The 27,060-nt window shown below is 46.1% G+C and overlaps 1 protein-coding gene across 1 annotated transcript in view; it reads right to left on the bottom strand.

Moving 5' to 3' along the window:
- Window positions 1–27,060, bottom strand: part of PIGL (phosphatidylinositol glycan anchor biosynthesis class L) — a 53,314-nt gene that overhangs the window by 9,014 nt on the left and 17,240 nt on the right. Inside the window, exons 3-4 of the mRNA XM_036394891.1 lie at window positions 10,121–10,211; window positions 4,682–4,749 (exon numbers count right to left, since the gene is read on the bottom strand). Of these exons, the coding sequence (XP_036250784.1) occupies window positions 4,682–4,749; window positions 10,121–10,211 (159 nt within the window). The remainder of the gene's footprint in view (window positions 1–4,681; window positions 4,750–10,120; window positions 10,212–27,060) is intronic.

Here is a 27,060-nt window from a genome sequence, read left to right as displayed (position 1 = left end):
TAAAGCTGCATTGGGGCTCCATTTAGGATCCCAACCTCTAATCTGCCCAATTAATCTAATGAAACAGATGTGAAGGAGGAAGAACAGGCAGTCTCCTAGGAACCACAGAGACATTAGAAGGATATCCTTGCCAGATGTTGGATGTTTGCTCTCTGGAATGCCTCCTCCCTCCCTAGCTGGATTTTCTGGCTCCATTTCCATGCACCCTGAACTACACCATAGAGCAGCACTTTGTACAACACTGCTCAGGCTCTCTGTGCTCACACGTGGGGCAGAGGCCAAAGATGGTTCTGCCAGTGACAATCAGAGATGTTCCAGCTGCCAGAGCTGTCCTGGCTCTGTGCTTTGGGCCTTGCACTGTCTGGGAGAGGAATGTGCAGTGCCACTGTCTCTCCTCACTGTGACACAGGGAAGGACACTCCCTGAGGCTGCTTCTTTGGAAAAAAACCTTCTTTAGGGGGAATCCCTTCTGTGCTGGTGCTCCATGCTCAGATTTAATCCTGATGGCTCTCAACAGTGTCATGGAAGGGCATTGGGATGAATGAACTTGGTCAAATGAAGGAATGAGGGAAAGGGATAAAGGAAAGAGATAAAATCTAGAACTACACACCCAGCTATGGGATAAATGCCAGGGCAGAGAGCTTTGAGGGGAAGTCTCAAGGATAGACAGCAGAGTACAATTCTGTCTCAGCCTTATGGGGACAGTCTGGCTGCAACCACAGCCATCACTCATAAGCTCCCCCAGGACATTTAAGATCAGTAAAACAAGTGAGAAATGCATGGGCTGTAGCTGCTGAAAGAAGAGAGGGATCTCCCAGCCCCACACTATAAGAGGGCACCAAATAAAAATGATAAATGGGATATCCTTCACTCTAATCAAGCTAATCACCCAAACCCAGCTTCCTCCCTGTCCTTTAAGACCTGGCCTTGGGAATTCCACAGAAGCTCACAGCAGAACTGTGCTCTGTTGGGGTGGGATGCAGTTGGTGGCCTCTGAGAATGGCTCCCACCAAGTGGGACTGGCTGGACACTGCTGCTCTTTGTTTCCACACACGGATTTGCAGCTGGCATTTACCCAACCCTCCCCTTCCAGGGAGGCTCAGTGCAGCCTCTGCACAATGTCCATGGCATTGGCCATTCAGGAGTGGGGCATTCAGTGGCCAGGCTGGGACATGGCAGTGCCACAAGGCATTGGTGGCACTCGGGCTGCATCCTAATCCACTGCTGAGCGATAAAACTCCCAAATATCATCTCTGCACAGCCTCATTTACAACCTGCCACAGAGCTGGTGAATGTTCACAAACATCCTGCAGGACTGGGAGGTGTTTTTCCAAATGGAACTGACGAGAATAGGCTCAGCTAATGATTCCTTGATGTAGCTTTTTATATGGCATCATTGATAGAAGTTTTATGGATGCAGTTGCTATAACAACATAATGCACAGTGGTTAAATATAGCAGCTCCTATTTTCCACTCAGTTTGCTCTGCCCTAAGCAGACAAGACTATTCTTTTCTGTTCTAGCTGGGATAAAATGGATTTGATAGCTCACTAAAGAAAACAAGTGGTACAGTCCTCCCTCCTCCTCCTCCTCACAAAGATGATTCCTCTCCATCCTAAGCAAGCAAACAACAAACCCAACAGCCCCCCATTTGCCAGGCTCCTGGGCCAGAGGGGCTGCTTAAAATCAAAATGCACAGTGACTCATGCAAAACTAAACCACCTTGATGTTACATGTGATCTCAGTGCAGGCACTGCCATTTCAGAGTGCAGGAAAGAGAGGTTCTCCAATGTTCCTGCCACAGAGTATTTACCAAGCTCATCACCACAGTGCCTTGTGACTGGCCAAATGCTGAGGGGGGATAAAGTGACCTGGATGTCACTCAAAACCTGCTCTTCCTTGAGGATGAGAGTAAAGGATCCAACCTCCCATGGCAACAGGGAAAGCTCCTGTTTTGGGGGATAAAAGAGGATGATGTTGCCAAATCAAGCTACAGAAGATTGCTTCCAGTCCTCCCTGCTTTGCTGCAGTGGGTTTTTCTTGCTTTTGGGTTGTTTTGGTTTTTTTTCTGTTTGGAAGCGAGAACTGAAATACTCCCAGGGGAGACTGAAATCAAATAGTAATTTGTGTTCCTCTCCCATCCTGTTTTTTCTTATTTTTTCCCTGCAGAAGAACCAATCCATCCTTGAACCCTGGCATTTCCCAGTTCCTCCCAGATCTGAAGGCCAGGCAGGCACACACAGCAGCAGCTGGACTCCTGCAAGCTGCTGCAAGGGAAAGAGCTCATTTCTTCTGAGTAGCTCCTGCTCCTTTGAACATAACCTCTGTTCCAGACACTGGGAAGAATATTTATGCCCTTAGCAGACAATACTGAGCATCTGCTCAGCTATGACCATTTCCTGAACTGTTTTATTCCTTTTGAAGTTGTTCAATAATCTGCACCTCCTGAAGTGAGGAGTTGTGGGAGGGGTCACAGAGCCCGTTCCAGCCCTGCTCTTGCAGAAAGTAATCTCATGGAAGTGGGCACAAGCCTGTCCCCCAGAGACTGGGAGCATCCAAAAGAGCTGAGGATCACTGCACCAGCTTCATCCTTTCCTCCACTTTGCACAGTGGAGGCAGAACCCTGCAGGACTTGTTTGAAGAAGGTTAATAAATACATTGCAGATGATACCTGGAGGGGAGAGGTCGTTTGCCTTTCCCTTGCCATGCAGCACTGGGGCCCCAGGGGCAGCCACTGCTGCTCTGCAGAGCTCTGCTGGCACAGGGGCACAGGGGAAGCCTCAGTTTATGCTCCCAGAGCTGCCTGGACTGGCCAACATGTGAGAACTCATCAGGGCACTGAGAGTCAGGAGTGATACAGTCACGCTCTACTTCCTCCATAACACAAACTGAAAAATAATGAGGGCAAGCAAGGCACTAAAAATAAACTTAACCTTTCAGCAGCCACGGCATCACTCCTGCCACATGCAGATGATGGGGCTACCATGATTAATTCTGCTGATTCAGGACTGGAAGGGAGACAAGACAAAAAGCAGCCCCTAGTTAATGAGAATTGCTTGTGTTCTGGTGTCCCCATCAGCATGGATCTCATCAGCCCAGTGTTCTGCTCCAGCTGAGCACCAATGCAAAGCTCTGGGTTCAAGGGAATCGTACACAATGAGCATTTCCTGGTAACATGCTCTGAGACAAGAAGAGGGTTAGATCCCCACTGCACACACAGGAAACATAAAGCATGAAGGTGGGAAAGTGATTTCTGCACAGCCACAAAGTAAGACAAGAGTAGAACTGGGGTCAAAATCAAGAGATTTCCTTAAATTTCTCATCTATAACTCAGCTGCTAACTTGTTTTCCCATGATCTCTTCAGGGTGGAGGAGGACACCTAACAACCTGCCTTTCATTCCTCCTTGTAGGTCACAGAGCAGTTGAGTGAGCAAACAGAGGCCCAGGCAGCTGGAAGCTCTTTAGGCCCTCTGTGCCAATGGTGTGAGCATTGGTCATCAACCTCTGCTCCTCAGTGTTCAACCTCTGCTCCTCAGTGTTCAGCCTCTGCCCAACCTCTGTTCTCAGTGTTCAACCTCTGCCCAACCTCTGCTCCTCAGTGTTCAATCTCTGCCCAACCTCTGCTCATCAGTGTCAGCCTCTGCCCAACCTCTGCTCCTCAGTGTTCAGCCTGTGCTCAACCTCTGCTCACTCCTCAAACTGTGCCTGAATCCACCTCCCCATCCAGCCCAAACACAGCACTGCTTCTTTAACCCCACCCTCTCTCCTCTGTTAGGCAATTTCAGAAGTTGCTGGGAAAGCCATGATCCCCCTCTAACACTGAATTCCAGCCATCAAAGCTCTCAGCATCTTCCCAGAGGAGCTGGAGGTCCCAGTATGGGTTCTGTGGCACTGCAGCTTTCTCTAGGCAAGTGAGAAAGGCAAATCACTGTGATGTTGTCAGCAAGGACAGCCAGAAGAATTTGTTTATTTGAATTGCACAGATGATTCAGAAAACAAATGGGTGCTATAAATACAAAGCTGTACTTGCAAAGAGTTCTTCTCATGCCTCGGAAAGCCAGGGGCAGCTCTGGAGGAAATCTCTCTAGGACACAGAAAGGTCTGAATGAGCAGAGGGTTAAAGTAAAATACAGTGGCTGTCTTGCCAGCAAAATCTGAGTGATTTTAATAAAGGGATTTCTGTCTATTAACCTCACCATCACAACATGGAGATACAGGGTCTCAAAATGTAAGGAATAAAATGGTGAAGAAACTAACAGACTATTCCTAAAAGTGGTAAATAGGGACAGCTCCAGTGAAAGAGCAATGTTCTTGAGCAGAGAGGTAAATTCAGGTACCTGGACAAGATGGCAACATCCTCTGCTGAAGAACTTTCCAAAACCCACCTGCCACCAGCTCAGGCATCAGATATTCACACACTCCTCAAAGCAGAGTGCAAAGTGATCTGTGGCATATTTTAGTGGGATCAAGGACAGGAAGAGCAAAGAGGGCCCAGTGAAAGGGAGTCTGGCAAGCTCCCAGCTGATAGAACACTAAAAGTTGCTGTAGGTTACTTCCAGAGCTGTGGCAGTTTCTCCAGACAGTGTCATGTCCCACAGCCTGAGCAGTGAAGTGAACACTGCCCTGGCTCTGTTTCCTCAGCAGCACCAGCCCAGCCCAGAGAAGTTTGCAGACATTGTACCTGACAGCTTTGTAGAGAGAGATGTGGTTGGCATGGCCACTCACTCCTCCTGCATCGAACGTCACCACCTGCAATAAACACACAACAAGAAGCATTTAGGAGCAGGAGGAGGAACCTGAGCAGTTCCCACATTTGACATCCAAGCCCCGACCCAGCCCGTTGTGTCTAATGAGCTGTTTATGTGTTGCACAATGAGGCCTTGTGTGTGAACTCCTCACGCCACAGAAACACAAGCAAACAAACAAGGCACTCTGGAAGCAGATGAGTGCACAGCCCAGCAGCCTGAACAACAGAGAGATGACAAAGATCGTGTCCCCACTGGCAGGATGCACTTGTTACTTATTACCGGGGCAAAAGGTCACTTTCAGAGTGATCTGTTGCAAATGTGTTCCTGACCCCAGAGGTCCAGCTCTATGAATCACTCTCCCCTGGACCTGAGAACATCCTCCAGTGCCTGCGGATGACAGGGTGAAGCCATGGTTTGAATCAGGACATTGCTGCAACACGAGCCACACGAGCATGTATGCCTGTCCTGGCTCTGATAGGAGAAGCAGCCTTTTTAAATAATCTGAATGCACTTTTTGTACAACTAAACCAGGCTTTTCACTGAATTAGATTGTATTGTTAATTGCTTCTCTGCAGGGAGAGATGGGAACTCCAAAATGCAGAAGTAATGTGTGCACAGAGCACTGCCCAGAGCCCAGAACACCCCTGGCTCCCTGCCCTCAGAGCCACCAACAGAGTGCCAGGGCTGAGGCATCACCCTTGGGACCCCTCCCTGTGTGGGGCTGTGCAATGGGCACTTAAAGGCTCCCAGTGCCAACCAAGCAGCCAAAGTGGCAGCACAGAGTGTAGAAAGGACAGGGAATGTGCCATGCTCTTTGCAGGGAGTGACAGTGACAGTCCCTGGACAGAGCAAAGCTCAGGGCTTGCCCCGGGAGAGGCCCAGCAGCAGAGCTCTCCACAGCTCCCTTCTCTGGGAGCAGGAAGAAATCATCAACTCCCACATTTCAGGCAATGTTTGCTTCCTTGCCAGCTTGTTCTCTCCTCAGGGAAGGAAATGCTGCAGCCCTGCTCACTCACTGCACCTCCCTTCCCAAAATCTATTTTATATGCAGGGCCTGGAGCACTGGGTTAGAGATCAGGGGAAGATCAAAGCCACCGTGCCCGTCCTGCAGCGTGCTCCTCCAGCAGGAGAGGCCCTCCCAGCCAGGGGATATTGAGTCAGGAGGGAGAGGAAACACAAAGGCAGTGATGAGAAATACTTCAAACCCCACAAACTTCACACAAGCCTGCTTATAAACCCACCCACCCACAGTCAGACTTTCCACTTTGCCCAGTGGCCAGCAAGCCCCAGGTTGCTCTTTGCTGGCAGGAACTGGTGGGACCAAAATTGGTTTCATTCACATACAAAACAGCATTTTTTGATCAACTCCCATTTTATAAGGAGAAGAAGGATGTGTTTAACCTTGGCTGCTGCTGCACATCAGCACTAGCAGAGAGCTCTGCAGGGCTGAGCCCTCTCTGTGGATATCAGCTTGTGGAGGAGCTCATCATGAAATTCAGCACAGCTCAGGGTGAGCACAGCACCCTGGACTTTACAGATGAGAAAAAAACCACACTCTGAAGTCACTGCTACTTAGAGTGGTAGTTCCCTGAGATGACAACATCCCCCACTCACTGCAGGCAGAATAAATTCCTATTCAGGTGAATAACAGTGTGAGTCTGATAAGGGCTGGACTTGCACTAAACCTTTTTACTCATGGGGACAGAGAGAGGGTTTGTCTCTTCTGTCTGCTCCCTGATTTTCATGTAATTTGTACAAACAGAACATTTTTAAGAGCAGCACCCTGCTGTCAAACGTGGTTGAAATTAGCCAATGGGCTCTAAAGGCTTTTGAAACATGCATGTGCACATACATATAAATACAATTGCATTATTCCTGTTTCCTTAGGAAATCAAACTAAAAACCCCAGACAAGCCAAAACACACATTTTTTCTTCTGGGGAGGTTACAAGAGAACAAACCAGAAGACTGAGATAAGAGACTTCAGTGAGCAGACTAAATAAACTAATCATTGTTTTTACAAAACTGGCTCGGGCCAACTGTGGGAGCAACAAGGCTGGGTTAGGAAATATTCTTGACATGGGAATTATCTGTTCAGAAACACCTTTGCAGGTTTTCCTTCTCCACATCTGTTTTGAAACAGAAGCTGCTGAGCTTATGTAACATCTGAAGCAGCTGAGGAGGCTACAGAGAGCCCATTTTCAATTGCTGTAGTGCAGTTTACTGTTACTGTTTACTGAATTGCCTGTCTCTTCAAAGAAAGGGAGTTTTAAGTACAATTCCCAAGGTATCTGCACAGTGACTTGGCCAAGGTGGCATTGCTGTGTCTGATCCCTCTCAGCACACACCTGGCTCTGGGACAGCAGGGATATCCCACCCTAAATATATCATATATCATCTAAATATCTATATAAGTAATCAGGGCTCTGATTCCACAGCACCACTGTGCTGTTCATGACTTAAAGCAGGCAGCAATCACATGTAAATCAATCCCTCTGGCTTCAGGGATTCATTTCATTGATAAGGAATTTGAATTTCTTTCTCACATGCTGAAGATATTTTCACACGGGAGCATTTGCTCCTTCCACACAGTGCAGCTCCTGCTGTGCTGGCTTTTAACTCCCAACCTGAACCAGGCTGATGATGAAATCAAGCAAACAATCAGGACAGGATGAGAAAACCTGAACATCTTGAAAGTGTCTGACTTAAAAACAGGCTTAGCCAGTTCTGGGAGCGAAAGGCTGGGATAGTAAATATACTTCATGTGGAAATTATTGCTCAATGAAATCTTTAGGGCAAGAGGGAGTTCCCTCCCCACACCTGTTCTGAAATGGGAGCTGCTGCTGTTGCTGGTTTTTCTTCTAGGTGACCTTGGTATTCAGGAAATGGAGCTTTCACTGGTGGAAGCCAGAGCAGCAGCCAAGACAAACAGGTCCAGAAATCCCTTCCGGAGAGGGGAGAGCACAGAGGAAATTACTCAATTACCAGCACAAGAGAAAACTCCTGAGAGCTCTGGAGTCCATGATCCCTCCTCACACCTCAAAGCTGAGGTTCTCCTCCTCTCTCTGGTGTCACACAGTGCTTCAAACACAGCACACATCTGCTGTGGGGACACAAAGGTCTCTGCTTTTTAACAAGAGCCATCCCTTAAAATGCTACAGCAAGCAGCTCCACTTCTCATGGCCTTCCCTGAGCATCTCTCCTTGCACTCCCAGAGCCCAGGGAGGCACAAACTCCCTCTGAGTCCCTTCTGAGTTTGGAGATGTCTTTTGTGTCTGATTTAGGAGCAACAAGAGCCTGCCTGGAGCTCACACAATACTGTGTAACTTCTTTTTTTACACACCAAACACTTTCTAATCTGGATCAAGACTGAGCAGCCTTGGCTGCCTCTCCCTGCAACACTGGCTTTTGCTTGGAAATCCAGCAGGCAGGAAATAATTCCCAAAGTCTATAAATTAGTTTTGGCTTTGACTACATCATTAATTTCTGTGTCTGCACTATTTAATGTAGAGCTTGGATGAAATATGTCCCTGTAGCTCCCAAAACGATTGAGCTGCTCCTGGACTTCCAGGGCAATTGAACAAATGAGCAACCATGTAATGGAAGGAAACTACACAGAACATGAGGGACTCCTTGCCTTGCAATCCTTCCTTTCAGACATGCTGGAACTGCAGCCCCTGCTCCACTGCCAGATGGCACACAACATGTTCTGTAAATAAAGATAATAAAGATACCACTGTCCATGCTGTGACTACTGGGAGAACTGGGGAAAGTTTTCCCACTGGGATAGCTACAACAATACACACCCTCCAGCCATGCTGACTGCACTGAGCTGGGCTGAAACTCGGTTAGTGTTTGGTTTTTTCAAGGCTCTTTTAACATGTTCAGCCAATTCTCTCCATTTCAACATTAGTGATAAATGGACTCAGTTTACCTTTCAAGGCAAGGCTATTGGGTTAGGACAGCAGAGACATCACAGAGAGCAAGCTCTGAAGTTTTAAATTGCAGAATGTTTAACAAAGGTACTTAGGTACTTCTCTCACTGTTGTTGGCAAATTCAGTCTGCTCCTAAATGAATGGTATTACAGCAAACAGCTGAGACCTGTGTGATTGCTTGGGACACTTCAAATAAGGAACATTTCCAGAGCAGTTCATTACCAGCTGCCCCTGGTGCTGCTGCTGTGTCCTGCTGCAGTGATTTGTGCTCAGTGCTGCTCAGGGAAGAGCTGATGGCAATGCAGGGGCTCCCATCCTGGCAGGGCCAGCACCAAGCCCAGCAATGTTTCCTGCTCTGCAAACCCCACATTCCCTGCTCTACAAACCCCACATTTCCTGCTCTGCAAACCCCACATTCCCTGCTCTGCAAACCCCACATTCCCCTGCTCTGCAAACCCCACATTCCCCTGCTCTGCAAACCCCACATTCCCCTGCTCTGCAAACCCCACATTTCCCTGCTCAGCACAGCCCTGTCAGTGACCGACTCCAGCCTCCTCCAGCACAAACAGCTGGAGTTTAATTTTCTCCCAGGCAAAGATCTAATCCTTCCTAACCATCCAGAGGAGTTCTGGTGTTTTCAGAATTTCTTCTGGGGTTTTGGTGCACTTGTCCCTGTGCCCCTGAGAGTCACAAACATGCAGTACAAATCCTCCTGTGCTTGGAGCTTTCAGATTAGATTAAAACCTATCTATTCAGGGGGCCAAAAGGCACAAAAGGAGTCCAGGAAAAGTGCATTTGTCTCTGTGCACAGCAATGAATTTCATGGAAAATTAGCCTCAGAATCAATACAAAGTTGGATGCATGATGCTGGTTTTGTGCTCGTGGGGCTTTCATGCTGCAGGAGATGTGGTTTCTTGTTTTGTGAAGTGCTGAAAGGCTTTGAGAGTTTGGTGATTTTGCTGCTAATCAGTGTGTGACAGTGCCATGCCTGATCAAAGCAGGGTTCAACAGAGAAGAACAGAACACAACCCTTTCCATGCTTAGGCCCTTATTCCTGTTCTGTGGGAAAAAAACCCCAAACTATTCCAGTCCCAGGAAATCTCCCCAGTTTAATATCCTTCAATCCTGACCTATAACCCTGCTAATCAAGCTCTCTAACACACATCTGCCAATGGGTTTCAAATCTAAGCCTAAACCTAATTGGCTCTCTCCATCACACGGTTACTTTAAAATACAGAAACCATTTGAAGAGTTAGAAAAGTGTAATTCCTCCATTGTTTGTTTTTCAGTGGGAAGCAAAGAAAGCTCTCCTGAGAGACAAGATACATCCTAACCTTGGAGACTCCAAAGAAAGCTTCCAGAGGGAAAGGCAAAGCCCAGAACACTGGCTCAGGAGTAATGTGGCAATTGCCAGTGCTGCAGAAAGTGTCACATTACCAGGTTGATGTTCTTGGCTTCAATGTGCTCCAGGACAAGGGTGGCCAGGAGCTGTGTGTCCCACTCCACAGCAGGATCATCAGGAAGATCCCTGGAAATGAGAAGGGCCATCAGTCACTTCACTGCTGAGAACTTTGTAAAGACCACTCTGGAACAGAGAGATCATCTTAATCACAGAATGAAATCAAGATAAATTTATTTACCATATAAAACCAGCTTAAGAGTCTTACAAGCTTGGATACTGGAGGGTTGAAAGAGAGCAGTTCCAACACTCTCCTCATGGATTTGTCAAAGTCTCCCTTTCCTCTTACCATCAAGGCAGACTTTGTGACTGCTTTACTTCAAGCAACATCTATTTTCTAAATTATTTTTCTTGATTCATCCCAATCAAATTTAAAACCCCTTTAAAAACATATTTTTCTGAAAGACTTCCCAATCATAATCTACTGGTGAATTACATTGGGAAGGTACCAAGCAAACTCCTGCTGTCATTTATTCAGGAATAATCCACTAACCACAACCAGAGGACAGCAGAGTTGTAATTATATGGCTTGGATTTGATACTAGCTGTTCATGTGTTTATTTTGTGCTCTGCATACCCAGCTGGCATGCAGAGCACACTGTGACTGAACTCCCTGCCTGGGTATTTTGGATTGCAGGACTCTAGGGGCAGGGACCATGAGCCAAATGCAAAATAGCACCAGACAGCCAAGAGAACATTCCATATTTACACAACTGAGAGCTGAACGTGACCCCCCAGTCATTATGTTTGAATGATGCCAAGAAAACATTGCTCACAAAGTTGCAAAGGTTATTAGTAACAATAGGATAACACACAGCTGCTAAAACCCAGTAATGACATGTTTAACTGGTCTTTTTCTCAGACCTTTTCCCTGCTCTGGAAGTCTGATAATCACTGTGAGGTGGTTCAGCAGCAAAATGACTGCACAGCATTCTCCCACCGAGCCAGGGGCTGCACTGAACCTCTCCAGCTGTTTGCAGCAGAGCAGGAGCCACATCCCAGCCCTGCTCAGGCCTTGCTCCCTCCCTGCTGCAGGGACAGCAACATCTGCAACAAAACTACAGGGAAAGTCACATCCCAAAAGAAGCCTCAGCCTGGCTCTTCAGGAGAGGTCTTCTGGGCACAGATTTTCCCACTGCTGTTAGCAGTAGCTGGAGTGGAAGGAACAGCTTTATGTCCAAACTGACCATTAGATTTCCTCTTGTGTTACATTTTCCTCTTCAGCTCAGGCCCAAATAATGTGAATTAGAAACCCCAGCACAAGGGAAGGAGTTCCTGCACCAGGCTGCACGTTCCAGCTCTGGTCCCTGTAGCAGCACTACAGCAACAGAAAGTTCTGTGTTGTTGGCAATTCCCTCTGGGACAGACAGCACCTCTGCCTGATGGACACCAGACACCTGAATTTCAGCCCTGGAAGGATGCCCTGGTGCATCTGCTGGCTGTCTCAGCAGCTTAACAAACCTGCATCTTTCACACAAACTTTCACACCTCCTGCTTGAGGAGGAAGTGGCCCAGGGGACCCTGAAGGTATGGCCAGTCCCAGCATGTCACAACCAGCCTTAAACTGAGCACATTTATAAATATTATTCACCTAGAACATCTCAAGAAACAGCCAGACTGAGTCCGAGTGCAAGTGTGACAGTGCTTCAGTTGTTTGAATGATTCCTTCCAGGTCTGTCAAGCCTTAACCTGATAATATTAAAGCAGCAAATTATCCAACAGGGATTCTCCCACTGATCACTTGCAGTGCAAATATCATTCCCCTTTTTGGACAGGGCTTAAATGGAGGAAGTGAAGAGTCCCATTAAAACAGGAAGGGCGCTCCAACAGTGAGAGGTCAGGAAAAAAAAGTAGGGCTTGGAATTTATGATGTCCAGGAGGCTTTGGTGTCATAGCCACTGCACTCAGCTTTATTGGGCTGTTTCCAAAAAGGCTGCTGGGTAGTGGAGCAGGTTTTAACTAGTTTAGACAGATAAAGATCATCCTCGTCAATGGAAATGAACAGCTGGAGGCAACGGTTTAGAATCCCTGGAAACAAAACAATCTGAAGGCATGAGCAAATTAACCCCATCAACACTGAACTGATTGAGCGGGAATATTCTACCCAAAATTCTGCTTCTACCCCGTTACTGCTGCTCATAGAGAGACCACTCACTGCCAGCAAGGAAAAGGAAATATTCTTCTTGCATCATATTTGTCAGGTACAGAAGAGAAGCTGATCTTGCCAAACAAGAGACACATGCACAGAAGCACATTCCTCACTCATTAATAGCCACGATGGCCCACGAAAGCATTCCCAGCTCATTCTGCAAACACAAAAACTCACACACAGCTAACTGACAAACCCACAGGCACCCAGGGAAGTCAGCAGAGCTACATTCATTCAGCAATAAATACATTCATCTAGACTGCTGCAGGAAGTGACTTTTCTTTCATGGTAAGAGTCTGTATTATATTTTATGAAGTTGGAAATGTGTTCCCATGATAGAAAGGGACCCACAGAAAACATGAGAGCTGTAATTTTCTGCCTGTGCTCTGGATATCAGGAACTGGGTACAATAAGGATGAAAAGATGATGAAGAGAACTGAGTTCATCCACAGCCATGCACACAGGACAGGTTTACACGAGATCTCCACATGCCCAGGGAGCTCTGATGGGACATTAAAAACTGCTCACAAAATCATACATGAAGAAAATATTTTTCCTAATGTCATAAATAGGTTCTGCCCAAACCTGAACAGTCCCCCGAGGTGCTGCACTATTAAAATGAGCTGCATTCATTGCCTTTACCTTCAGGACCTTGTATGAGAAACATTCAGCATTTCAGTGGTTAACAGCCCACTGCCTTTCTGGCTAAGGCTGATAATGCCTCTGAGCTCAAGGTCGAAGGGCTGAGATAAAGGACTATAAAGGAGTGAAAATTAGCACATTCCCTGGAGCAGACTGGAGCTGGTCCCAGGAGCCACCGTTCCCCTCCCTGCCCTCTGCCCCACAGAGCTCCTCGTTGCTGCTGTCAGTCACTGCCACACACCAGGACATAAATCCTGCACCAGCAGGTCCTGCTGCTGGAGGGGGCTGTGGGAAGGGCACAGGGCTTTGGGCACTTGGCCATATTTCCATCAAACTATTATGGTCTGGAAGGGATGTTTATGGGATTCCACGTGTCTGATATTGAATGCAGGTGGCTGCTTGGATGCAGGGAAAAATGGGGAGATGAATAGGAGGAAAAAATATTTTTAATGGAATAAGGCTTCAGAAGAGTTGTTTTCCCAGGAATTTTCAGTGAAACCCATGCTGTGCACTGTACAGGGAATTTACAGCTGTGCCAGGGGATCTGCAGCCTCAAGAGAGGGAAATGGAGAATTATGCTGCAGTGTGGAGAAGGGTCTGTCTCTGCTCACTGATTTCAGCATGTTCAGAAAACAAAATCCTGCACCTTCCTCTGTACCCATCCACGGGTGGCAAGAACCAGACAGGACCCCTGGTTTTCTCCACCTCACTCTTTGCTTTCCTCCCTGCCAAGCTGAGCAGAGCAGACCCTGGCATCTGCAGCTGCCCTTCCCAAGGTTTGCCCAGGAAGGATGAAGTGGATGTCCTGGATGTGCTGGAGCTCCCTTGCGGGGGTCTCTAAGTGCCCACAGCAAATCACATCAGCGTGAGGCACCACCCCACCTTGTGCAGGTTTGGCCCAGCAGCCTCACAGCTGAGAATGAGAGACGTCCAAAATCATCATCAACCATTTCTGCCTGGTGCCAGCTCCTCTCCAGGGCTCTCCTCTGCCTGCCCTGGGCTGGAGCTGCTCTCCCACCTCAGCCTGGAACACCCTGCACCTTTGAACAGCCCTGCAGGCCCTGCCAGCAGCCAGCAGAGTTTTGTAGGCTCATCTTTCTAGGAACATTTGTGCTCAAGATGACCAGATTCCTGTCATTTAGGAGGTCACTTTTGGCCAAGGTAGAGATTTCAAAGCCTTCACAGATATATATTGCCAAGTTATCCCCTCCTTACATGATAGACTGCTCAATCCCTGTCCAATTTTCCACTGCTCACCTTCCACAGAGCTTTCAGCAGCAGCCAGGGCGTTCAGATGGACAATCCTCTCTTGAAGCTTCCCATGTAATTTATTCTGCTCATGAACTAAGCTCTCATGACTGCTCTAAAGGTTAAGTTAAACCCAGCAGCTGGTCCATGTGATGGCCACATGGCTCCACAAACAGCAAATGGGCTGTGGGATAACCTTGAGACCTGACCCTCTGTGAGCTGGGAAATCCCCAGGCCCTGGGGGCTCTGGTTACCCCAGAGTCACGCCATGGGGACCAGCAGGGACCTCTCTGCCCTGACATGAAACCTTTGTGGGTGGCTTTTACAGGGAGCAGGCAATAGAGAGACTTCTTGGAGATGTTAAGGTCTCCATTTCCACATTCCAAGACACCAGTGCCAAACTTTCAAGGTGCCCATGTGATTTTCCATCCCACTACACACCAAGAGGGTCAGGATGAAAGAGCTTTCCCATTTCTTATTGCCTTTTTATCCTGCACCACCTTAATCAGTCCAAGGCTAGGGACCAGGAAACTTTTTGGCATAACTTCTCCTTCTCCCCAGTGCCTGATTTTCCATTAAATCAGCCCAAAGGTCAGTGGGCTGATGGTGGAAGCAGGTGAGCTGCTGTGCACGAGGCTCCCAGCTGGGAACAACGACCACAAAATGTTTGTTGGAACAGAGGATGCCCTTTGTATAAAGTTATAACTGTCTGAAATGAACATCTGGGCAATGAAACTGGATCAAGAAGCAAAAGATCCCACAGAACAAAATGAGGTGAGTGCACAATTAGTGAAAAAGCCATGTGATGACTAGAGGCAATCAGTGACCTTTATATCACAGCTTCAAAGTAATTTGAAAAAAATGTGTAAACAGAAATTATTTCATGCTCTCCAAAGTAGAGCAGAGAATTTTATTTTTGAGATTATGCTAAGATAAGCTAAGACTGGCTAGCCCTAGGTCTTGAAGCACAGCCTCTAAATCCTGACTTTTATAACTATTTATAAATTCCCCTTCCTATAATGGGCAATTACAGACAGGAGGGAATTATTGCTGTTAGGCTGCATGTACATCTCTGACTCAATTGAAAATAGCCCACTTAGATAAATGATCAGCATCTTGCAACATCATGTTCTACAGAGAACAGATGCTGTGTGCTTATTGGAATGTAACAGCCTCCAATTTGGGAGAGAAATGGACTGGAGCAGGATGCCAGCTGTCAAATGAAAAGCCACCTACGACAGGGAAGCTCAAGAAATTTTTAAACCAGCAGCATCCTCCCTCTCCTCATAGTAAAGAAATACTGATTATTCTGAGAGTTGTATTTTAAGATTGGAAATAATAATCTTAGGGTTTGGTGTAGGTAGAGGGTAAAGGAAGTGGGGAAGATGCAATGACTGGAATATTAACAGGAAAATACTCTGGGAGAGCTCTGCATGTTCCCACTGAGCCATGGCCAAACCCATGGCTCTGACAGGTGACACTCCAGCTTCCTCCATCCCTCCCCAAAGACAAAGGTAATTAGGTCCTGAGGGAACACATGTTTTTGACTTGGGCATGACCATGTGTTTCTCTTTAAAAAATAAGCATCCTTTGGGTTTAAATTCACAGGAATTATGACAGAGCACAGGACTGGTTGTTTGCAAAGACCTATCCAAATGGCCCTGTACTAATTTATTTTTTTTAATGAATTATTGATGATTTCTCAGCAGAGACTGATGTCTATTCACAGGGATGACACAATTGCTTATCATAATTTGAAATCTGGTATTCATTTGACGTCTGTGCCTCAGTGCCTTGTTGATAAATTACAGCACAAAGCTCTGCAGGAACAAGTTCATATTCAATGTCTTCAAACAAAAACAATTGGTGGTTCCTTTCAAGACCAGAAATACATAGAAGCTATGATGGCTCAAGCTAATTTTAAAAAATAACTTAAAAAAATAGTTTGGAGAGGGCATCAGACCCTGCTGTGTAAGACAGGAAATAAAATTCAACTCAATTATTTCTGAATTGGTATTTAGTCACAGTATTTTTATCTTCTGCTCTTCACACCAGTGAAATGGAAATAATTATATGTTTACCCCTATGTAAAGAAGTTTGGGATCCTTCTGAGGAAAGTGTTCTGTCTGTTCTCTGATTTCTAGATGGAAATCTAAGATGTGTCTCAGCAATCCTGGGTACTGGGAACCCCACAAACCTGTCCTTTACTCCTTGTACTGTCTTCCCATGGGGTATTGAATCAAGTTCTACATCTTGGTCCTGATTTGAAGGTCTAGCCCAAAATATACAAAATATTGCATAAAACTCCAAAATTAAGAGCATGGTGAACAGTTCTGTCCCTTTGGAGCCGAGGAGCTCTGCAACAGGGATAACATTTCAAGCAGTCAGGACTTCCTTAGAGGCTGGTGCCAAACACTGAATGGGCTCTCAAATCAAATAATCACAAACTGCTTTGATTTCTACTGCAAATACCAGGAATGCTCCTGGGAACCTGTCCCTTATAGCAGAAAACACAATCATATTTAAAGCTCAAAGTTCCCCAGGCTCTCCAGAGCAGATAAGAAAGCTGAGACCTCTGGGCCAAACGTCATCCCAACAATGGGGACCCCGTTTGCCAAAGCACGTGACAGGGGCTGGGTGTGTCACCCACTGGGCACCTTGCTTTGGTCACGTAGGTGTCACCTCGCAATGAGGGACAGCATTTCCAGGAGGGACAGCTCCTGGGCAAAGCAGCAGCATTTCAGCTCAGCTCAGCTCCTTCCTGAGGCCAGCAAGGTGGATGGAAATGCTCCGTGGAAAGCCTGAACAGCAGACAAGGACTACAGCAGCCTTTGGGAATTTCAGAGCACACTCTCAGAACCATCTGCTCTTGTCTGTGGCAGCTCCCAGGGGAGGGACAGACTGACCTGATCCCAAAAAAAGGTGGAATGGTCTCTGCTAACTCCCTGGGCTCCATGATGTACCCTTTGGGATGTCTCTGGTCACTCTGGTATTTTGGACAGTCACAGGGGAAGGACCCAGCCCAAAGCACCATCAGCACTGTGAGGAATGAGCATCACCAGCCCCAGATGAAGTGATCAGGAATGTCCAGAATAGCTCCCAGATCATTCCTCATTATTGTTGTTGGCTTTGCCACGGTGCCTCAGAATTCATCTGGGCTCTGACAGTCTAAGTTGCCCTGACTGAGAACAAAAAGCCCAGCAATCCCACAATCACCACTGATGTTTTTAAACTGAAATACAAATCACCAGCAAAACCAGGAGTCTCTGAGGAGCAGACCACAGGACTTCACTCCTCCCTTAGTTTATTTTGTTTTGTAAAATGCTTGAAGAAAGGAACAGCTCAGTGGGGCAGAGCTTGGGACAGGGTGTGTTAAGCCACTCACTAAGAAGCCAGGTCCAGCTCACACAAGTCCTCGCACCACTGGCTCAAGGACAGATTCCAGGTCCAAACTGGGCCAGGAGGTCTCACTGTCCTGGCAGAAGAGCTGTAAGAGCACAGGTAGAAGGCAATACCCTGTTGTTCTTAGCTAGGTTTGCTCTGCAGTTCTGACACACAAAAGGTCACACATGCATCCTAACATGCCCAGGACCTCACAGTGGAAAAGGAACAAACCCAAGGGGAAGGAACAAAAAGTCTCTCACAGCAGCCAGCAAAATCTTTCAGAGGCAAATGACTGAAATGCCACAACCTTCATATGCCAAACAAACCTGGTGACCCTTCAGCACAACCTTAATATTAAATCTGTTTGCTCTTGGAACGATAAACACACCACACTGTGTAGGCAAAACTGCAGTTCTGATCCTGGCCCATGGAAGTCAAACAGGACTTTGCCACTGACTCAATAGCCAGACCCTCAAAAAGCAGGGGAGCCAAAACCATAATCACTCCAGCCAAAGAGATAGACCCTGGTCTATCCCACACAACGAAAATACTACAGTCAGAAACCCCAGGAGACAGCTTGTAGCCAAATCAATCCCTCAGCCACTTTAATTAATCATCTGGAAAGGGTAAGCACAGAATAGTCGCTTCATGGACATTGATTTCTCATGCCAAAACTTATGTAAATGCAGATGCAACTTCAGCAGAGCTCTCCAGAGGATGATGGCCTGATTCCAAACGCAGCTTCCCATGTTGCAACGTTCCAACTTCCCTCTACCAACTCTACCCAAAAAAAGTTCCCTGACTTCTCAGCCTCCCACCAACTCCCATCTCCTGCAATCCATGTGATCAATGCAATGATATGGGAGCATTAATTCTTGCAGTCATGCTGTACCCACATAACGCTGATGTTCTGATGCCCCGGGCTCTCTATCTGGGAAATTTCAAATTTGAGTCCTACACCAAATCACTTCCTTTTAGAAGACAATGCATCAGGAAGTCAAACACCTCTCTTACTCCCACAAACTTTACCGGCATGCAAAGTCTCTGCTCATGCAAACAGAAACAAGCGTCTCCTGCAGGCACTGAGAGCGCCCCAGTTCCAGGGCTCCATCAGCAATCTCCTCTCTCCCCCTGCTCCCTTGAAACCTACCACAGCAGCCCAGCCAGGAACTATGCCTGGAACTCCATTTGCGCCAGCAAAGCGGGCCTGGGCAACAATGAACGAACCGAGCAGAAGGAACGCGGGGCCCTTTGTGGCCGGGGCCGCTGCCAGCGTTATGCAATGCTCGCTATGGCAACGCGGGCGCTCGGCAGTAACCCCGCCGCAGGCTCTGAACTCTGCCCCACTCGCCGGCCGGGTGTTTACACTGCTCACATCACGGCCAAGGGAGGCTCCTGGCAGCCGCTCCAGCACCAGCCGGGTTTCCAGGACCGGCCAGCGCTGCCAAAGGCTGGCAGCCATTCGATCTTGAGTCCCGGAGAAGGGAAGGGCACCGGGCAGAGAGCGGGGCTTGGTCCTCCCGATATCCACACTGAGCATGCAGCGAGGGGAGAGAGAAATCAGTGAGAGGAATAGCGGATCTGTCTTTCCAAACAAGCTGTGGGTCTGTGATGGTGTTCACAGGGGGCTTAGGATGAGGGAAGAGACGGGAATGTTGACTCCATGTTTCAGAAGGCTTGATTTATTATTTTATGATATATATTATATTAAAACTGAAAGAATGGTCTCACTGTCCTGGCAGAAGAGCTGTAAGAGCACAGGTAGAAGGCAATACCCTGTTGTTCTTAGCTAGGTTTGCTCTGCAGTTCTGACACACAAAAGGTCACACATGCATCCTAACATGCCCAGGACCTCACAGTGGAAAAGGTACAAACCCAAGGGGAAAGAACAAAAAGTCTCTCACAGCAGCCAGCAAAGTCTTTCAGAGGCAAATGACTGAAATGCCACAACCTTCATATGCCAAACAAACCTGGTGACCCTTCAGCACAACCTTAATATTAAATCTTTTGCTCTTGGAATGATAAACACATCACACTGTGTAAGCAAAATTGCAGTTAGAATAGAAGAAAGAATTTCATCAGAAGACTAGCTAAGAATAGAAAAAAAATGATAACAAAGGCTTGTGACTGATTGACAGTGCAGACAGCTGGGCTGTGATTGGCCATTAATTAGAAACAAGCACATGAGACCAATCCCAGATGCACCTGTTCCATTCCACAGCAGCAGATAACCATTGGTTACATTTTGTTCCTGAGGCCTCTCAGCTTCTCAGGAGAAAAAATCCTAAGGAAAGGATTTTTCAGAAAATATCATGGCTACAGTGGGTCTGCTGGTAGATAAAACCAGCACTGGGAGATAAAAGAAATAATGGGAAGGATTCCACTGATTGATGAATGAAAAAAGATATTTGCTTTTACAAATAAATTTTAGGTTTGCTGATAAACGGAATTAGACATTGAAAGATGAAAGAAACAATGGGGAAGAAAAACCCCTAAATTTCATAAGAATTAAAAATGAAAAGGGAGGGTTATACATTAGAGGGAAATCTTCAGTATCAGGCGTTTTGGGGAGTCTGTACCTCTCAAGTACCTCAGTCAATGGGGCAAGAGAGAAGGGGAATGAGGCTGGGAAATTGGGATAAAAAGGAGGCTGCATCCTCCAAAAATTCGAGAGATTCCAGGGGAATGCCCCATGGCCTCTCCCTTTATTTGAATAAAGCCAAAAAGGACTCCTCTGTCTCCTTTTTGGACATAAACCTCTAGTGTCTGTGGATTAATTTTCCTAACATCATGAAGCTTTAAAGAAGGGAACTGCATTGTTGCAAAGTGTGGAATATGTAAAAATCCCTTTGCTTGCTCAAATGTATAAATAGTAAAGAGTTCTGCTGGTTGATTTGTGGAGTTCCTCCTGGCACACCCAGGCTTGGCAGCTCTGAAATAAATAATCAATGTCTGTCTCGAGTGTGCCATTATTGGCTTGCTGCACACCGGGTAACAAATCTGATTTTTGCAGACAACAGTATCTTTTTTCTTTCCTTAATGAGTGGCAGATGAGTGAGGATAATGAACTGGAGCTGGGCACTCATCAAGAGCTGTGTGCCATGAGCTGCACGTACCTGGGTTACACGAGGTTGCACAGAGCTCCCAGAGTGGCACAGAACTGTCCCAGCCCTGGCTCAGGAGCATTCACCAGGGCACAGAGGAGGATTTGGAGACACGGATGCTGTGCTCCACAGGTGCCTTGCTAAAATGGTGGTTTAGTCTTACAGCACAATCCCGAAGGAAAAAGCTGCAGATTCCCAACGCGCTGTGTGAGCGCTGCTACTGCCCCGGCACTTCCACAGCATTTATTTGCACACATTAACAGATGTTCATTAACTCACACCTCTGTGAGGCTGGTATGGGGAAGTGAGCGAGTAATAACCTCCACGTTTTCTAATGAGAGAATTAAGAGCTCAGGTAACTCTCCCTGGAGAGCCCGAGGCAGCGGAGCTGAGTCAGGGGCAGAGCCCTGAGCCCGGCTGCAGCACCCACACACACTCCAGGAATATCCTTCACTGCCTGGGGCAAACAACAACCCAACCCTCAACAGGCCTCTCACCGAGCTCTGCAGAGCCTCCTGTATTCCTGGGCACTTGGACTGAGCAGAAAACACATTTACAGTTGCAAATGATCCACCATTACCACCAACATCAAAGGAGCTGCTTAAACATATCCCCAAAACTTGCCAGGGGCCCAAGTGTGACCTCTGCATCACCTAATTGTGCTCTGTATGATACAGCCCTGGATGACTCCTTGTGTTGATACTCTTGGCTGCTCTTCCTTTTAAGAAAAACCTCATGTCTTGCCCTAAAACACTGTATTCTCCAGTAAAACCTTGCCACTCTCAGTAAGAGGTTGTGTGGATTTCTCTTCTTTGCTATGATGACAAGTTCCTTGTCACAAGAATGGGCCCTGCAGATACAGCTATGAAAAGCAGTGCCTTGACACCTGAACTGCCTTTCACATGTTCATCCAGTTATCCCTACATCCAAATATAAAAGTTGCATTAAAAAAAAATAGAAAAGAAATTTGTTAGGTCTGGCTAAAAATCTTGACGCTCCCAAATTTCAGTTTAAATCAGAGGCTCAGATTTCTGCAGGAACAGGCTGCTGCAGCTCTCTGACCCTCACTGGTGACAGCAGCTGTGGGAGTTCTCCTCCAAGCCTCAGTCTCTTGGCACCAATCCTGCAAAGCCCTCACCTCTCTCCCCCACGGGTCAAACCTCTGCCTGCAAATGTTTTTATCCTGCAATATTATACAGTGCCTTTCCCAAGGCAAATGATAAACCAGCCTTGGCAGCCCATCGTGTGGCTACTTACAAGAAAAAGAGAAATGCTGAGTATTTGGCTTATGAGACAGAAATACAGGAAGAAAATATTTATAACAATGCTACTGTTTAAATAATGGAGACTGTAATTTATTACAGATGTGACCTTTCTCCAAAATGAAGGGTTTAAATCTTGCTAATGTAATGACAAGAAGTAGAATGGACTTAATGAAGAATTCAACCAACTTCAATTCTGAATTGCCTCCTTTTATCACCTGCCATTTTGTACCCCAAAATAGGAACAACATTTGCTTCTTTCAAGCATTGTTTGTCAGACTTTTCAGTGCTCAGATTTAAAAACTGATTGATAGGAAAAGATCCATCCTTCATCCTAAAAGAGACTGAGCACTTCTACATTTAAGAAAATTCAGTTAATTATTAACAATTAAAGATGAGAAAATGGCATGGAACTCAGACAAGATTTGTTATGCTTACAGTCACATATAAAGAATGTAGAGTGTATGTGCATGGAGGGGAGGATGTGAAATGAATTATTTCAGTGCAAATGGCAATTGCAGAGAAACAGACTGCAATGCTGAAATGAGAAACCCTGAAATTACTGTACAAGGAGTCTGCAGCTACAATGAGATTGAGTTAATATGTGACTGGTTAGAAGAGGGGGCGTGATTTGGCATGGAACTGTAATCAAAATGTTTCCATTTAATGCTTCACTCAGCACAGAAGGATCAGGTAACAAAATATTCACCCCAAATCCTATTTCAGTTGCTAAAAAGGAATTTCAGTTCCCTACACTGCAGTAAAAATACTTTTTTTCATTTTAACTAAAATGAATTTAAGAAGCTACAAGAGGCAAAAGATGCTCAGTGATGTCCAGCAAAGAGTTCATTTCCCCTCTCCTGATGCAATAAGACTGAAATCATAAAACACCACCCGCATTTGCTAATCTAGTGCACATTAGAAAAAAGGTGGATGTACAAGAAATGAAAACATTCACTTCCTATTTGCTTCATCAAGTTCTGTTTTCTCCTTTTTAAAAAGCTGGTGTTGCATCACCTGAACAGCATTTCCTTCAGAACAAATTATCTAAAGTCTTCAAAATTGGCTTCAGTATCTCCACCAACAGGAACAGTAAAACTCCATGAGCAAGCAAGTAAAATTCACTGAATTCTTTGAGATACTGAGTATCTTTTACACTCTTTTACTCATTATATGAAAATATCTGAAAGTGTTTAACCATTTGCCAGCATCACTTACCTGCTAACAGAACATCTTATTCTATCACAGTTGCTGTGTGTTGGGCATTCTGCATTGCTGGCACTCTTTGTTGGTGGGGCTGGGTTCTCTTAAACAAAATTCCTACTTGATAGTGGGGTTATGTTAAATGTACTCCCAACCTAGCACGTGTCCTTTAAGGAATTGATTCTTTTTAATAGTTTGCTCTAATCTGAAGTACCACACCCACCACCTTCTAATTCAATTTTATACTGGAACTGAAAAACTTTGTCATTTTATGTATGCTGATTGAACTGGGGCCAAGGGGAATAAAACCATTAAGGCTTCACGTGAACTCAGAGAAGAAAGACTTCTTTGGTAATATAATTACAGAGCACAGAGCTCGTAAGAGGAAATGAACTACAGGGATTTATTTGATTAGACTTTTTTTTCTTTTTCCTTTTTAATGATAGCAAGGGCTCTCCTTCCCCCACCCCTTCCAGTCTAACAGTAGATGCTAAGCAAATTCTTGGCAGGCAGGAACTGGGACTGTTACAGAGGGATGTTTCAATGGGGCACTGTTATGGATGGAGTGTGTCCAGTTCGGTTTTGAGTATCTCACCCATTGCTGAGGAGCCTGAGCAACACTCCAGCTGTATGAAGAGTTTATTTGTACAAGGAGCTGAGGTTGTGTCCCACCACATCCCCTTTCCACCTTTCCAGCATCAGGGCAAAGCTGTGGCAGGGATCTGTGAGCCACTTCAGGGGCTGTGCAAGCCCCAAGGGCAGTGGCCAGTTTACTTCGTTGTCTTGGTAACGTTGTGGCTGACCTGGGCCGACCAGATCAGATCAGCGTGACTTAATCATCCTAAGAAGGAAACAACTGCAACAAGTGGAGAGCTAATTACTGTAGGTTCCCTCCCTGAATGGACTTCCTCAAGCTCGTGCCTCACGTTCACAACCTTTGGCCTGCCTCAGCATTCAACCAATTCTGATTCTGCACCTCCCTGGGACACCCAAGTCACCTGCAGCACTCGGTGCACTCTGTACATTGGCTCTGTATCTGCTCACACCCACACACTCCCTGGGGGCTCAGGAAGAAGCAGGTTATAAACTCCTATTTACACTGTGTCAATATAGAGGATTTTACTGTTAGTTTCAATGTAAAGTCCATGTTTTACCCACTCAGTGTGTTTAAGCTCTGTTTTTCTCTCTCTCGGTACAGTAATGCAGCTGTGGAGATCATCTGGGAGACAAAAACAAATGGTGCCCTGATATAATCACAACAGAGCTGGAGGAAAGGCAATTTCAGCAAAAATCTTGACAGCAGAATCTGCTTCTGTTTAAGTCTGACCTGTTCTCCTTGCAGAAGCAGCATGACAGAATGTTTTGCAAAAGATTTGTATTTATATGCTTGGCTGTCAGCTCTAGATGTTGCTCCTTGTCTGTATAATAATTACATGGAATGCTCAGTGGAGATGTTCTCTAAATTGAAATAAACAGAATCAATACAGACTTAACTACACTGTCACACCACATGAATAAAACATGCTGATGGATTTTCTTGGCCAGTGTTCAACAGGAATTTATTTGGTCATTGTTATGCTATGCAAAGTGCATGTTAAATGGTGTGCCAGCAGTTGAAAAATGCCATTTCTGTCTAACTTTTAGCTGCTGTTGTTGCCAGTAACTCCTAGGATACCTCAAATAGAAAAGAGTTGCATATTTATCTCTGCCACACAGTACAAGGGAAGAAAAAGAAACATTTTGGAAAATGGCTATGTACAATGGTTAACACTGGATAGGGATCTAGGGGACAGATAAATAAAAATTACTTGACATAATTACAAGTTAACTTTGAATCCTCTGCATTTCTTGTATGCATTTCTCCAACATAAACCCATCCTTTTTTCATGCTGCCTGATGAACTGCTGCAGTTCACTGACTCCTGGACCTTCACTTGCTTTTGCAGTTTATGTATCCCTTAGAAGGTCTCACAAAACAACAGCCAAACCCCTAAATGTGGCCACTTCCTTCATCATCCCAAGCAGAGCAAGGTTGTTTCAGTTCACTGGAAGGCACTGAAGCATGTTCAGGTCTCATCTGATTACAGAGAGCCTGTAATGCCCCGAGGCCACTGAGACTGTCAACACAGCTGTCCCTGCGTGCTGAGACAAATGTCCTGCTGGGCAATCCCTGAGTCAAAATGGAAACACAACTTCTGACACGGATTAGGGCTAAGGACAAGGACTGGAAAGAGGCCAGGAAGCCAGGGAAGTTTATTAGGTATTACTAAAGGAGATTCTATTGAGCTCTTAGGAAATACCTTGACCCTGGTGCTGTTCTGCAAGTGCAAGTATTCTGAAGTATTTCACTTCTCTGGTCACCTGTTGCTAACACAACATAAAAATGAACATTTTCTGAGCATGTCTCAGACACACAAGACTACACAGAATATGTATAAAGCTCACAAGGAAGGGAGGTGCAGAGATCTGCACTCTAATGGCATTATTGGCTCTTGGGAGAAAAGCAGTCTTGCTGCATCAGCACTGAGCAGCTCCCACCCTCACCCATCCCACACCTTCATCCATCCCACATCTTCATCCTCCCCACACTCACCCATCCCACACCTTCACCCATCACACACCTTCATCCATCCCACACCCTCATCCTCCCCACATCTTCATCCTCCCCACACCTTCACCCATCCCACACCTTCATCCTCCCCACACCTTCACCCATCCCACACCTTCACCCATCCCACACCTTCACCCATCCCACACCTTCATCCTCCCCACACTCTCATCCTCCCCACACCTTCACCCATCCCACACCTTCACCCATCCCACACCTTCACCCATCCCACATCTTCATCCTCCCCACACCTTCACCCATCCCACACCCTCATCCTCCCCACATCTTCATCCTCCCCACATCTTCATCCTCCCCACACCTTCATCCATCCCACACCCTCATCCTCCCCACATCTTCATCCTCCCCACACCTTCACCCATCCCACACCTTCACCCATCCCACATCTTCATCCTCCCCACACCTTCACCCACCCCATACCCTCAGGAAAATCCTGGCAGAGCTGCAGTCAAAGGCAGAAATTCTGTTTCCTGACACAAACTCTGCTGCAGAAGCAAACTGGAGCAATCCAGTCCCTGAAAACCTGAACCATCTCCTGAATGCACATCCTGAGGGTTAAACATCCCCAAATAAATTACACTTACTGTTCATGCAGATCACCTTAAGACCAAATGAGTCTGGGCAACAGTGTTTAAACATTAAGTTCTGCAGGTTTATTTTTCTAATACCTCTTCATATTCTTTCTTTTTAATTAATTTTCTGGTCATCTGTGGCTTAGAAAATGATTGTTTCAGTAGGTATCTGCTCCCACATCTGGGCTTTCTTTAAACAAAGTCACAAAAATGATGAATCTTCTTCTACATAATACTTTATTGCTTCCTACATTCATGCTTTTGGTGTTTTAATCATAACTAGAGGCTCACACACTCCCATCTCAGCAAGTACAGTATGCTGGATAAGCCAAAATAACATTTTCAGTTGAAAGCTTGCCCAGACATCTAATATTTAATCATAAAAATCTGAAATTTTCTTTTGCTCTGAGCCACTGATAAAAAATTTACTTCATGGAACATTTGAAATGGGGGAAAAAAAAAAAGGGAAAACAGCCCTGTAAAACAGGACTCAAAGAATTGGCAGGAGCATTCCCAACTTTGGGCCCTGTCCCTGCCAGTTCAGCTGCTCCAAGGGCCAGGGGGTGCTGGGGACACCACAGCAGTGACAGTGCCACACAGAAAATTCAAACCAGGCTGTGGTGAGGGCCAAGCCAGCAAAATTCCTGCCCACCTCTTCCTGCAGGTGGGTGTGAACCCACTCACTAAAGAAGTGATTTAGCTCTTTCTAAAACAACTCTCTCTCTCTAA

Source organism: Molothrus ater, chromosome 21 (genome assembly GCF_012460135.2).
Source record: "Molothrus ater isolate BHLD 08-10-18 breed brown headed cowbird chromosome 21, BPBGC_Mater_1.1, whole genome shotgun sequence".
In the NCBI taxonomy this organism is placed as follows: domain Eukaryota; kingdom Metazoa; phylum Chordata; class Aves; order Passeriformes; family Icteridae; genus Molothrus; species Molothrus ater.
The sequence above is the reverse complement of the archived record's forward strand: the minus strand, read 5'-3'. Positions and strand labels throughout refer to the sequence as shown.